Genomic DNA, 14404 nt, shown 5'->3' with positions numbered 1-14404 from the left:
CCATTTTAATTATTCTTCCTAGTCATTTTCATTTATTTTATTTTTTTAAATTTATTTAAGTTAAGAAAATAAATTTCGTGATTTAGGTAACTAATATATTCAATATTTTATGATTTTTATTTATTTATTTTACTTTCGTTTACTGCGGGTAGGGGAAGTACATATATGATAGCTCAAAAACGGGCTAATTGCAAAGTTGCAGTTACTCCTTTATATAATAACTATTAATATAATTTTATATTTCGTTTAGAAGCTACCTTTTTTTAAATGAGGCTAAAATGAACTTTAAAAGCCTCTTGCTTGAAGTTTTCAGCGACTGAGTGGTACAACCATTTCTCTTATTAACGTTTCGTCATTGAGGCATGTTTCTTCGCCGTAAAAAAATGGTCCATTTGTGCACAGCAAACATGGGAACAGTTTCCAAGCCAGCCGAAGTGTAGTCTCATCATGCTTTCGTCCAGAATGTCTGCACTTCCTTGAAGTGACAGTCACACATTGAATAAACTAGGCAGGATTTGGATGTCTGAGAAAATTATGACTGTGTAATTTGTTATCCTACTCATATAATCTCAGCAGCACGAATGAATTGCAACTAGCTCTGTCTGAAAAACTAGTTTTCCAAGGTTTACCGATATATCAGTTCTCGGATTTGTGCAGTACACCCTGCAGAAAAGCACAAAGTTTAAAATAATTATTAACATATACTTAGTAGTTAATGTTGTCTAAAGTATTTTGTAGAGAATCTTATCAAAAACTTGATAGTGTTGAATCCTAAATAAAAGAGAACAGTTTTAAAATAAAAAAGTAATGGATTTTCTACAAAAAACAACCCTGATAGGGTCTAAATTTTTTTTATCTGTAGAATTTTTTTACTTTACTTACTTTTACTCTACATAGTTGGCGTGATCTTTTCAGGTTGTAATATTAGTGTATCACTAGCTATAATAACGTTCAACTAACATTGCTCCCTCAGAAGGATTAAGAGTTTAAAATTATTAGAATTAATTTATTAAAAATTAATTACATTTGTGGGAGTTATTATAATTAGTTGCTTTTTTTACGTTGGTCAATTAAACTAAAAATAGTTGTCTCCTTGGTCGCTCGCTCCCTCCCTATGGGTTCCAATTAGAAAATTATAGTCCATCTACTGTTTAATGATTGATTTGAATTTTAAATTAGGTCTGCCCATAGCATCAGGAGTGCAGGCCGTGGCCAGGGCACACGGTACTGTGAAATATTTTTATATGTTAGACAAATTTTAACTTAATTACGTTTTTTTGTTTTAGTAAACAACTACCTTCGCTGTTATAGACCAAACATTCTTTCAGCTAATATATAAAATTTTTTAAATAACTTTTTTTAAGTATTAATCTGGGAAGAAAATGATCGAAGATATTCGACTATGGTCGGGTTACATCGGTCGCGTGCCACTCTTGTGCCTGAATCCCCACCATGGCCACCAGACCACGGCACGTAGTCTCACTTGCTCTGTCTAGGGACGGACGGCAGGTTTAGCAGCGACAGATCGTGAAATATCCCTATTTACTTATTTTGTATCATCAGCGTTACCAAGGAAAACCGCAACAGTGTCATTTTTATAAACTCTTTTAACAAGTTTTAAGAGAGATTTAACAATTTATGAATGCACTATAAAAAAGTCTTGGACATCTTAGACATCGGACTTGTTAAAACAAAATAAAGCCACACTGATTCAAAAAGATTTTAAATTAGAAATAAATTAAAGATACTTAACAAGTCCCAAACAAATATTCTAAGCTGGGCAATTATGACAGAAGATAAATATTAACTACTATCTCTTTAGATGATCTATAAATTACAGTTAAAGTTGGATTACATTTTAAACCATCAAAATAGGAATAACATCCTGCGTCTTATAGTTTACTACTAGCAGTACTGTCATCGAAGATCAATGATACTTTATTACATGATAGAAAAGACATTTTTCGGAACGTATGGTTTTCGAGTCAGGCTTGTTAACTCTTTGAGTCACACGATTTTAAAGAAAATAAAAGCCCTAGCTGCACAGAATTTCTTTTATTATAATAAAATGGAAATAAACACTCATTTCCATTATTTTACATATGTAAAAACTTTTCGAGGTGGGTTAAAATACATCCCACCATGCAGCAAAAGGTGGGACAGTTTTTAACCCACCTAGCCGCAAAGAGTTTAGTCAACTATAAGTAAATAAAATAAATTGTATTCTTTATTTTTCACATTAATGGTGCTCTGATGAAATAGATATTTTTATTTTACTGATGCAACGTATATTAACACTTTAATTTTTTATAATTGTGAAGTATTGTACACAACAGGCACAGAAACTAAACTACAAAATAAAAATCTAATGAGAACGTTCGCACGATTCATCAATTATTTTCCAGTTCAAAAAAAAATCCAGTGCTGGAAGCAGTTTAGGCCTCCTTGTTGATAAGGTTACATACATGATTTTGTGCTTGAATTGTGAGTAAGGCGGAAATAATAGTTACTTCAACCAAGACAAAAATGTACATTGGTTAAAATACATTTTTTTTTAGTAAGAGGTCTTTTTTATTATTTAAATTCCAGTCCTTTTTAATAATCAAGTCTGATTGAAATAAAGAAAGAACGGTTATTTATGTAACACCTGAAAGACAGAAGTACTGTACCATTTCAAATGCAGTTAATAATTTCCAATAACTTAAAATTCGCTGCTTATAAAAACAATATATGGAAATCTGAACTTATGAATTTAATTATTAATTATTTCATGTATAATTTTGTAACTATCTTACAAATGAAGTAGATAATAATTAATGTACGTATAAGTAAGATTCTGAAAGACGGATTTCCATCGCTATCAAAGTTTAATATGATATTCCGATAAAAGTTTTTCCTACAATTCTAGTTGGCCATTCAGGCCGATTATTATCTTACTATAATTGAAATTGTGTCTACCATTTTTGAAGAAAAGTAATCGTCTATTTTTTTAGGCCGGCTCTTAATGTCCAACTACTGAATTAGGTGTCGTTGAAAGTGGGTCGAAAGATTACTTTCATGTAAAGACTTTTCCAAAAGCTACTAGGGATCTCCCTCTACTGGTGTCCCTCCACTCTTATAATTTCAAAAATTACTGAATTTTACTGAACATATTTAATGTTTTCTACGTATCAGTATTCTATCATAAATTAAAAACGTGTGTGAAGACTAGCGGTTACACTGAGCATCTTTGTCAATTTCAAAAGGATGTTTGTAAAAAATCTAGCACTAACAAAACATGTCAAAATAATATGTCCTGGTTAATTTTTACTAATAAAAGTAATTACTTTTAATTAACGTCAAGTCTGATAAATAATTGTTTATTATGTAAACAAATAACCTTCATTTTCGAAAAGTACATACATATGAAAAAACGCAAACCTTTTCTGTGAAGTCGTTCTTCCGAATAACCGATTATCTCGAAACCGGTTCACTCACATTCTTTAAACTCTTCCTACCTAAATAAAACACTTTCATTTATAACTTTGTACTATAAAAAAAAGAAAAGTTGTTTTAGTGGTCTTCATTTGGCACTAACATTCAAGTTTTGAGCACTCCTAGAGTTTTAATTACAGTTTGTAATTAGTAATTATATTATGAAAAAGATATGTTTAATCCATAAAATTATGGTGCTTTAAAAATTCGTTTTCAATTAAATTTCGGAATCTTTTGTTTTGCATTAGTTTGGTCGATTCAGTGAGTAGGGTATCATCAAAGTTGAAAATGTGGTTAGGTCCGACGAAATTAGTTAGTATCTTTGATTTTTACAGTCGTAGCACGCATGTTATCATCTCTGACTGGTTTCAGACATTATCCATCATTATGAAAGCAAATAACTTAAAAGTTACTCATTTCACCGGGCAGTAGAAATCGCAGTAATTTATTATTCTTCAAAAAAATAATAGTATTATATGTGCAAAACTTCGATAATTGGCGCCTAAAAATTAAAACAAGAAAATATACAACTTAAAAGAAATAATAATGTTTAAAAAGCACACTAATACAGTGTAGAGCAGAAGATGGTCTAAAAGGAAAGGAACGGTGGAGGAGAGGCCAACAAGATCTGTACCTGATTGTAAGTTCCCACGGAAGTGAGGGTGACACCTGCTCCCAAACCTCCAGGCCTCCTGCTTCACTAGATAGGACCAGAGCACCTGGTGGGTGTTGCCCTACTACACTCATCTCTCTGCATCACTCACTCACTCTCTGCATCACTCACTCACTCTCTGCATCACTCTCACTCACTCTCTCTATTTATATATATATTACCAAAAATTTTATCAACTGGATTTTTTGATTCTTTTTTTTTTTTTTTAACAACCAGTTTGCAACCAGTTTTTTTATTATTAATTTATTTTTTATTGTTGATATATTTCAAAGTTGTTTGAACCTACACCTTCCAGAAAAAGTACATCCATTAATTCTTTTGGATTTTTTTTTTTTCTCAAGTTCTGAACTTACATAAAAATTATACAGTAAAAATGGGACTGCGATCGAACATTTTACAAGCGTGTCATTGCGTTGTTTTCATATGGTCGTGCGGAAGATTTCAAGTTCTATATTACGATCGATGTTACAGATCGGTCAGGCGGTCACGGTGCCACGATTCGCCACACTACACTAGACATATCGTTTACATATTCAACTATAAAACTCATGAGGAAATCTATGTTTTGTTTTATATTTACTCAGAAACATATTAAAGGATACTTTCTATTTTTTTTAAAAAAATTTAAGCTTCTTAGCCTAAACTCAAGAATAATTAAAAGAGTTTCGATTATGTGGTTACCCAAGAAGATTTACCAAATCTTTTGAATAAATAATAAGGTAATAAAAGTATTTTTTAATTGCCTGAGAATGAATGTAAAGAGCCACCTTAATTTATTTCAAACAATATCCCAACAATATTTGTAACAATTTTCCGGAAAATTTACTTTTACGATTCATACTTACTTCCTCTCCGTCCATCAAAGCCCATGAAGGGCCTGAGACTCAGCCACTACAGTTTACTTCACGTTCCCTCTCCGCCATACTCTAACCACGCAGGCTGATAGCCTTCACGTCCCTCAGCCACCTCAGCTCGTCGGACGTTCGTTCACTTCTCACTTGCTGGTTTGTCCTGATCATGAAACCATCCTCCATCCTCCTAGGTCCAAATATTACGATTCCTGCAAAGAAAATATGGCACATATCAATGTTATTTATTTCCAACGCATCATTATTACAAAGGGATTTCTCAAATTTTTGAGTCTTTCTTGGAAGTGGCTACGATCACTTTCTTAAAACTTTTTGTATTAAGTACTCCTAGCCAGGCCAGTCTTTTATTTGGAAATTGTCCTTTTTGGGGTAGGACACAGATGTTTTGGAGATTCTCAGGGCAAGAAAACCTAAAGAATCCAACAAATATGCCACTTCATATCAATTTATGGATATTATACACGCATAAGATATATTATATAAAGATACATTGCTTAAAGCAATTACAATAAGCGTAGAAAAAAATAAATTATGTTTGTCTGAAACAATTATTAATTTGGTTAGTTCGGAATAATCGGATTCTATATCCGATGATTAGCACTTCTAATAATGTCATTAAATACAACTGGGTATCTCAGATAAAAAGCTATTTCATAACGTTAGGCTATGACTGGCTGTGGGAGAGGCAGCGGGCAGATTTAATGAAAAAATTTAAAAACAAACTGTTAATGACTGGAGGCAGAAATCTGTATCAAATGACCTAGAGAGGGAGCGTATTCTTCCTTGTGTAGTACATTGAATAGAGAAATCCTGCACGCAAAATATGAGAATTATTACTTATTTTATAATATTTGGTTGGAAGCGTTAGTCAGGGCGTTCAGCCAACTCAGGATTAGTACTGCTAAAAAATGTACCATTTATACAAAAAAATAACCTACAGCGTAGAATTATCTGTATCTTGTAAATTATGCAGAGCGAGCGAGGAATCTCTCGAACTCATATTTTTAAAATGCCCCTACTACAGTTTATATAGAAATAAATACCTTAATAGTTCTTCAGATACTTCTTTAAAAAACATACTTGTATGTTAAAATAAAACTCAAGTATTTAATGTGCATAACTTTTTTACTAAAGCATTGAGACTACGTAGTGCTTTGCTACAAGAGTAATGTCCAGTTTGTGCTCTCAAGAACTATGTTACTTTAGTCGGTAATGCGAACGAATAATTTGTGATTTTGTACTGTCTAGATTCCTGTTTAGTTGTTTCCCTGAGCTATCTCTTATTTTGTTTCCTTTTGAATATGAGCAAAAGAAAAGAACAGTGTAAGTATGATTGAGTGACATTCAATTCACCCGCAGTTTTATTGTGTTTAATTTCAGTATAAGTTTGTTTATTTTAATTACTTTTGTATCTTAATTCTTATAGTATAGTTAAAGGCTAACTCTTTCTGTAACATGCTACTTTGTATAATACAGAAATAAATTCAAACTGTCCGGTAGGACAGTTGTATAAGGGTTGACCATCAAAAACTGCACGAAAAAGCGTAACGTTGAAAAACACCCAACTTTGACAATTTTTTTCTCTTTTTCTATAAAAGATAAAATTCCCAAATTTTCTTTAAATCTTACTCCAAACCCTCCTTTATAACTGTAATTTTTTTGCAACCACCCAGATCTAATAGGTTTCGAGAAAAAAGTTGCCGAAAATGAGCAAAAACGGCTTTTTCAAAAAATGTTCTTGTTCTTGTTGTTGTTCTTGTTGTTCTTGTTGTTGTTACCTTTTTTGTAAACAACGTAGCGCCTAAACGCGCGAACCGATTTTCATGAATGAGGTGTCATTCGATTTGGAATTTTATGTAGATGTGCCTTTTGGGGGTCTCGATGCTGTACATCGAATGGGAGAGGAGTTAGCCCCCTTTATGTAAGGCCCCCTCCAAAATTATTATTACTAATTACTCTGTAAATCTTGGCCCGATTTTGATAAAATTTGGTAGGGTGATAGGGTAAGGGCTTCCCTACGTAACATTAAAGCGACGATCAGCTCTTACACTTTTTAAGGGGAAGTATAGCAATCGTTGCAAATTATCGACACGTGAACCGATTTTCATGAATGAAGTGTCATTCGAATCGAAATTTTGTACAGATTTGCACTTTAAAAGTCTCGACGCCGAGCCTCATAAGGAGGGGAGTTCGCCCCACCCAAATAAGGCCCTTTCTAAAACTATTATTACCAATATTTCTATAACGCTTAGTCCGATTTTGATAAAATTCAGCCCGAATAAGTGGTTAAAGCTCCTCTACGTGGCTGTGAAGTGCCATCATGCTCTTACACCTACTAAGAGGAAGTACTGCAATCGTTAAAATTATCCATTAGTGAACCGATTTACATCAATGAATTGTCGTTCGAATAACAAATCTTTGCCTCTTTGCCTAGAAATACTGCAATCGCAGTTTTTTTTCTTACTCCTCTTAAAAGGAAGTACTGAAATCGCAGTTTAATTTTGCTATTTACGCACAAATACCTTCCTATGTTATTCAAAACGCTTTTTCAAAAAAATTGTTATTGAGGATGGTTTGGGGGAACGCAACTATAATCATTCTATAAAAAGATCTCTCCAGTGGTAGTTACGGTTCCGACTTAACACCTTATCAGATTATAATGATAGAATTGATTATTCCAAATTTTAAAAAAATCTGTAAAGAAGATATGTAACTTTGTAAAATAGACAAAAAGGAAAATCTATCCAAAAGGTACAAAAATCTCCTTAACAAAAACTTACAGTTTAAAATGTTAAGTATAAGGGTTGATTAAACGCCAAAAGGTACACAAATCAGCGAGTACCCAACATTTCATTAATACTTCATTAATAGTCAAGTAATTCTACTGCATTAATTTTCATTAATAAGTTATTTTTTAGAATTTATTAGATGTCACAGACCCTTATGCTGGCCACTTCATTTATAATATTTTTTTGTTATAATAATTATGATAAATCACATATATACGTACATGCATGTTAAAGTAGAAAAAGACAAAGTTAGAGTAGGCTACTGTCTTGAATTCGTCTTACCGAAATATTCGTGAGCACAATTAACACACAGTTATAACAAGTAGATTATTCAACAACAATTATTCATTTCTCAATTGTAATTTAATTTAGTCCCCCTAATTTTACTTATAGTAAAATCCTGGAATAATTAGCTGTCCTAAAAATATGCATATCTTATTTACTTTATATTACATATATACAACATTGTGGGAAGAACACCTAGATTGAGAATGTAATTGAAGAAAACTATATTATTTGCGATAAAGCCAGATAATTATTACCTTTATTATAAACGTTTGACTACTACATAAAATAACAATTACTTTAATCGAAGAATGAACTTAAACCGACGATTTTTATTTAAAAATAAAAATAAATAAATAAAATAAAATAAAATCATTGGTGTAAGTTTTTTATAAAAAAAAGTTTTGAATTTTTTAGCCTCATAATTTTTTTTCTTTTTAACCTGTAATTAATAGTTTGATTATTATAAATAACTAGATATTACAGTCAATCTACAGTGCTACTTGAACATATATTTTGTAGACGAAAATGGCCAGCATAAGGGTCTGTGACATCTAATAAATTCTAAAAAATAACTTATTAATGAAAATTAATGCAGTAGAATTACTTGACTATTAATGAAGTATTAATGAAATGTTGGGTACTCGCTGATTTGTGTACCTTTTGGCGTTTAATCAACCCTTATACTTAACATTTTAAACTGTAAGTTTTTGTTAAGGAGTAAATATACGATGATTGAAGTGGGTCGTTTGAGAAAAACAATACATACGAGGGTCATTCAATAAGTAACGAGACAAATTACTACTGCTCAAAAACAGCTAAATTGATCCGTATGAAACTTTCAGGACATAAAGTTGGCAACCTTGCGATGACATCTGATCAGCTGTTCAATTATATTTTGTAAACATAACCTCATATTTACTCAGTTAACGATGGCGAGTCCGCTCGAGAATTGCACCGTGGAAGAACAACGTGCCGTGATCAGATTTTTAGTCGCGGAAGGTGAGAAAGGTAGTAAAATCCACAAAAGAATGTTAAAAGTGTACGGAGACAATTGTTTGAATCGTTCGAACGTTTACAAATGGGTAGAACAGTTTCAAAGTGGCCGTACAAAAGTTTCTGACGAGCAACGCAGTGGACGACCGATCGAAGTTGGGACTTCCTCTCTCGAATCTCGGATTGACGCGTTAATTCGGGACAATAGGCGTAACACCGTTGAATTGATAAGTGAAAAAGTAAACGCGAGTGTTGGAACTGTCCATAAAATTATTCACAACAAGCTGCAGTACAAGGAAACCTGTGCGAGATGGGTGCTCAGACAACTCACGGACGCTCACAAAGAAACCCGGCTTCAAATCAGTCAACAGTTGAAAAATCTGTATTCGACTGAAGGAGAAGGTTTTTTTCAAAAGAATTGTAACGTGTGATGAAACATGGATCCACCACTATGAGCCAGAGTCAAAACGACAGAGCCTTGAGTGGAAGCATACGACTTCTCCCATTCGGAAAAAATTCAGGACCCAGCCATCTGCCGGTAAAGTCATGCTTACAGTATTCTGGGATTTTCAGGGGCCAATTTATTGTGATTTTCTTGAAGGCCAAAGAACAATCAACAGCCAGTACTACAGTGACATGCTGGAAAACTAGATAAGACCTGCAATTCGAACGAAACGCCGTGGTCTCTTGACTGAAGGTGTGATTTTGCTTCATGACAACGCCCGTCCACATACGACACAGCTGACGAAAGAAAAACTTCAGAAACTGGGATGGGAGATCCTTCCACATCCCCCCTACAGCCCCGACCTCGCCCCATCAGACTTCCATCTGCTGTTTGGACCCCTTAAAGATGGTCTACGAGGGATACATTTTCGATCCAATGAATAGGTAAAAAATCAGGTGCAAAAGTGGCTTCGAGATCAACCCAAAGAATTTTATGCCAAGGGCATTTACAAATTAGCAGAAAGATGGGACAAGTGTATAAGTGTTGCTGGGGACTATGTTGAAAAGTAACCAAAGTTTTGTACTGATTCAATAAACCGTTTTTGAGCAATAATAATTTGTCTCGTTACTTATTGAATGACCCTCGTATCTAGCCATAAATCTTTCTAGTTACTTGCAACTACCACCGTTCTTGCAGCAAGACTAAAGCGCGGATCCAGAGACAAAACCTCCTCCACCCAAACTGGATACTATAAGTTTTTTAAAATTAAATGATAATGAAAATATACGATAAATATATGATAGTTTGCACGCTTATCGGCTTGGTAAGTCTTTAGCAAACACTCTTGATAATAAATAAAACCTCAAATTTATGTAAATTAATATTTGTATTGAAATAGATAGGAGCATCTGGATAACTTGAAAATTACTGTGTTAACAGAAATAATCAAGTTTGTTTGTTTTTGATTTTTTAAATCCCAGTCGCTTAATAAGAAGTCAAAAATTTGCAAAAGGATTTCATGTCATACTAACAGTCCAATCAAAGAAAACAGTGATTTTTTTTTTTTTTTGTAGAATTGCGTGCTAAATATTGGTAGTATAATTATTTCTCACGCCTTAATTTTTCTATTAATGAACATTAATTCCCTCTTAATTCTAAAGTATACCCCACACGATTTAACTTATTTTCAATATAACTGTAATAGCTCTAACAAGAAATTAGGTATTTAGGGAAGAAAGCTCAGTGGCGCACTGCATTCCCAAATCCGGGTTCGAAGCCGCCTGCCAGCTCTTATATTTTTTTTTTCTAGAAGCTTCTTACAAATCACTATCCGGTGATAGCTGCTGCAATGACCAATAAATAATAGTAAAAACTACGGAAAAAACTACTAATAAAAATGAGCGCCATTTCGTAAAGGATTGTTGCGCTTATGCCAAAACCAGATTCCTTAACTTTGGGGAAGTAATAGATTTCTCCTACTGAAATTGTCGCGTCTGATAAACGAACCCTCTAAAGTTCATTCAATTGCACGGGAGGCTAAATTGTCACGTATCCTGGTTTATCCGCAATTAGGTTCACTGGTACGGGGTATTCTATAATCCTCCAGTTACTACTTTAAGGTTGGTCGGATTTCAAACTTACCCCTTTCGGATGCGTGGAGAAGACAGGCAACGATGGGTAGATTCAGCCTGCGTTTCTTCTCTTTTGGATGCAATCTATCTATCCAAAACAAATATGGAAGAAAACAAAACAATTACGCCTTAATAAAAAAAAAATATGTAAAATTATAACATATATGTACATACATATATGTTGTTCTACGTAAATCGACTCTTGCATTATTACATGTAAAAAAACTAAGATAATTCCACTAAAAATCGGATTACTTTTGTTCCTTTTTTAAATTATCTTGTTATAAATTATCTAATTTGTTCTTAGTTTTATTTTCTTTAAAATTATGTTTATTTCATTCCACTGCAAATTCGTCTCTTATTTGAAATACTTTAATGATTTAGTTGAAAATATTATTTTTTTTTTACTGAGTTTGAATTGTCCAAAAGACCTACATACTGCCCAGAATTTACACATTTTCCAATAATTTGCCTCGAAGCTCTTTTAAGAAGTGACAAAACCAACAATAAATGTCCCAGAATATCGAAATCTGAAAAATGAAAACTGCAAGCTTATCTAAGTGACGAATATGCACTTAGCCATAAAAAAATATTGTTGGCAAATTTTTAGAGTCGGGACGAATTAGAGTTGAGTGAAATTTACACACAAGAATTCTAAAATTAAAATAAGATCATTATTCAATGATCAACTGTTTGTGGAAGGTGAATAATGCCAAAAATATACATTGTATCTAGAATCCATACATAATGTTATTAACAAATCTGTCCAATAAATTGCTTAAATTTTTCCAAAAAGTCGAAACTTTGCGTTTGTCAAACATCTACCGGCATCTACTTCACAGAAGCACCACCTATTTCCATCAAACTGGTGGTAGAAAACTTGGACTAATTAAAAGGCAGCCCCTGGTTATCCAACATTTCAATTAATTAACTTTAATGGTTATCATTAACTTTAATGAACTCTTTAAAGATTTTGACTTATTTAAATGTGTGTGGTATCGATCTAGACTGTTTCCTGACTGGCACTTGGAAACATGTTTTTAGTGATTTCAGAAATAACAAAATCTGATAGAACGCAACAATCCTTTGTCTTGACAGAGACAGATGGTGCACAACCAACTACTATTTTAACTAGGTTTTTAATACAGCTTTTAGCAAACGAAATATTAGAAAAATAAATACCTGTTGTCAAAGAAGTAAATTTCTCTAGTTAAGGACCATTAATTTTTTTACTTTTAAACATGGACCTAGAAATGTTTCCTAAAGTTGTGCGATAAGCTGAATCCGCAACAATTTTTTTTTTTTTACTTAAAACTTGAAAATTCAGATGTCCATTAAAGTCAAAAATTGTTCAACCAAATTTTTTTACTTGAAGTTTATAATATTAATTACCCCTTTTACTGTTTCGTAAGTAAATAAATTTATCATCAGATTTAAAAAAAAAAATAGCATAAAAATTAAATACACATTGCAAGTATGTATTGTATTTCGTATCAACAGGTAAGAAAGTTTATTTCTGTAGTGTATGTGTGGGAAGCATTGGGAACACAGATGCAAAACACATTGTGTGACTGTCGAGGCTAGATGTACTAGGTACAAAAGAAAATCGACCTATCCATCTGCCTTTTGGTACAATCTAGGTACAATAGTGCATCTGGAACCCTCCTCAACTCAGAGCTACCTGACTTACCCACTAAACATATTTGCATCGCAACATTTTTTGTTCCCTCAAACCAACTCCCCCCCCCCCAAATAAATTAAATAAAAAATACAGTATTCGTGCTTCCAAAGAAGTTCTTGAAATCGTTTTCAAATTTCAAAAGTGAATTTTCATCGTCAAGACCATTTTTTGAAGCTCTTCTGATCCAAGAAAATATTGCTTTCTGCGCGTGGAGTATGTACGAGCAAATTAGGAATGAATATCGCAAAAATAACAATCTAGCAAGCTCCAACAATGAATTTCACTTTGTCTTTATTATCGCTCCAACACTGAGTTTTTTGGCAAAATTCGTCACCTGAGAGCGGTAATCCAGTTTTGTTTTTAGGAGCCAGCTCACTCTTCTTTCCCAAAGAAAGCTCCTCCAATAAGAATACAGGAAGGGGATATTCCCCACTAATATCTGGTAACTCTTTCTTGCATCTCCAGAAAACACCAGATAGGCGTGTTTCGGCTCTTAGAGATGACCGGTCCCTGGAGCCAATCACGCCACCTAAGGTTGAGTCCCTCAGATCAAAGGCGACAAGGCTTTCCAGGGAAGTACTATAAAAAGACGGGAGCCGGAGTCAAGTACAAATTACCTGGTGTCTCATGCATCCCTTCGCGCTACCTTACCCCAAATGTACCAGATTTGGTATCCCAAATTAAAAGGTTAGAAGTGTACTAAGGAAGTTTTATAAAACTCAATCTGTAATACGCACGCCGTACCTCTGGATACCAATAAACCTGGATAACACTACCTGGGCACAAACACCCCTCCTCTTATTTCAAGGTCTTCTGAAGAAATCCCAGAAAAGAAAAGTCATCAAATTAGGAAACCCTAAAGCCCTTAAGAGGCCAATTATCCGTGCCCAATCCTCTTTTAATAGCCAATATTTTCGAAGACAATGAGAAGGTCACATGCTCTCCTAAAGTTCTCGTTATAAAAGAAAAGCTACTTACTCTGAAGATCTACAAATGTATCTCCTTCGTTGATCCATCATTCATCCACTTTTTATATTATACTTAGAAGAGAAAGATTTACAACTGCTAAGAAAAGCCCTACTACCCACAACACTACAATATGAACACTGATAGGCGGGAGAAATTGGCGCAATAAAAAATTGAAGGTTTTAGGTCAGGTTATCATCATTAGCTTTAAAATAAAGCTGATTTAGGTTTAAGAAGCAGCTAATATTTGGCAGTACATATTTCTTTCAATTTTGTCATTATTATTCATTACTTGTTCAAAGAGAATATTATATTATCTGAAATACAGATCTTTCCAAAGAACGAAAAAGATTTTAACCTACTTCACTTTAAGAGTTAATAAAAAAACTGATTTTTGCTTCATTTTTCCAAGCTACCAGCTTCTGTTGAATGAGAAACAAATTTATATTAACAAATTTACATAAATTCATATTTAGCACATCTTAACTAAAATCTGGCGACAACAGGTATAATTTGCCCCACTGTTTATAAAATGCATTTTATTCCGTATATTTAAATTCAGAAACACGTTATTGGCCTCTTGGTTTAAAATATT

At 33.3% G+C, this 14404-nt stretch overlaps 1 protein-coding gene across 41 annotated transcripts in view; it reads right to left on the bottom strand.

Annotated features, from left to right (window-relative positions):
* The window catches only part of LOC141456481 (uncharacterized), a 132860-nt gene extending 118847 nt beyond the window's left edge, over window positions 1-14013 (bottom strand). For 25 of the 41 annotated variants that reach the window (XM_074132732.1, XM_074132524.1, XM_074132543.1 and 22 more), the window contains exons 1-4: window positions 13822-14004; window positions 11173-11250; window positions 4993-5207; window positions 258-663 (exon numbers count right to left, since the gene is read on the bottom strand). Coding sequence is in view for 6 of the 41 variants with exons in the window: in XM_074132743.1 (XP_073988844.1) it covers window positions 5074-5207; window positions 11173-11246; window positions 13822-13862 (249 nt within the window). In the remaining 35 variants the exon portion in view is untranslated. Of the gene's footprint in view, window positions 1-257; window positions 664-3420; window positions 3498-4992; window positions 5208-11172; window positions 11251-13821 lie in introns of all 41 variants that reach the window. The other 16 variants (XM_074132745.1, XM_074132741.1, XM_074132742.1 and 13 more) reach the window with 11 other exon arrangements.
* Window positions 14014-14404: the final 391 nt, after the last annotated feature.

Source organism: Rhodnius prolixus, unplaced genomic scaffold (genome assembly GCF_049639745.1).
Source record: "Rhodnius prolixus isolate KJV_2025 unplaced genomic scaffold, Rpr scaffold_1, whole genome shotgun sequence".
NCBI lineage: Eukaryota > Metazoa > Arthropoda > Insecta > Hemiptera > Reduviidae > Rhodnius > Rhodnius prolixus.
The sequence above is the reverse complement of the archived record's forward strand: the minus strand, read 5'-3'. Positions and strand labels throughout refer to the sequence as shown.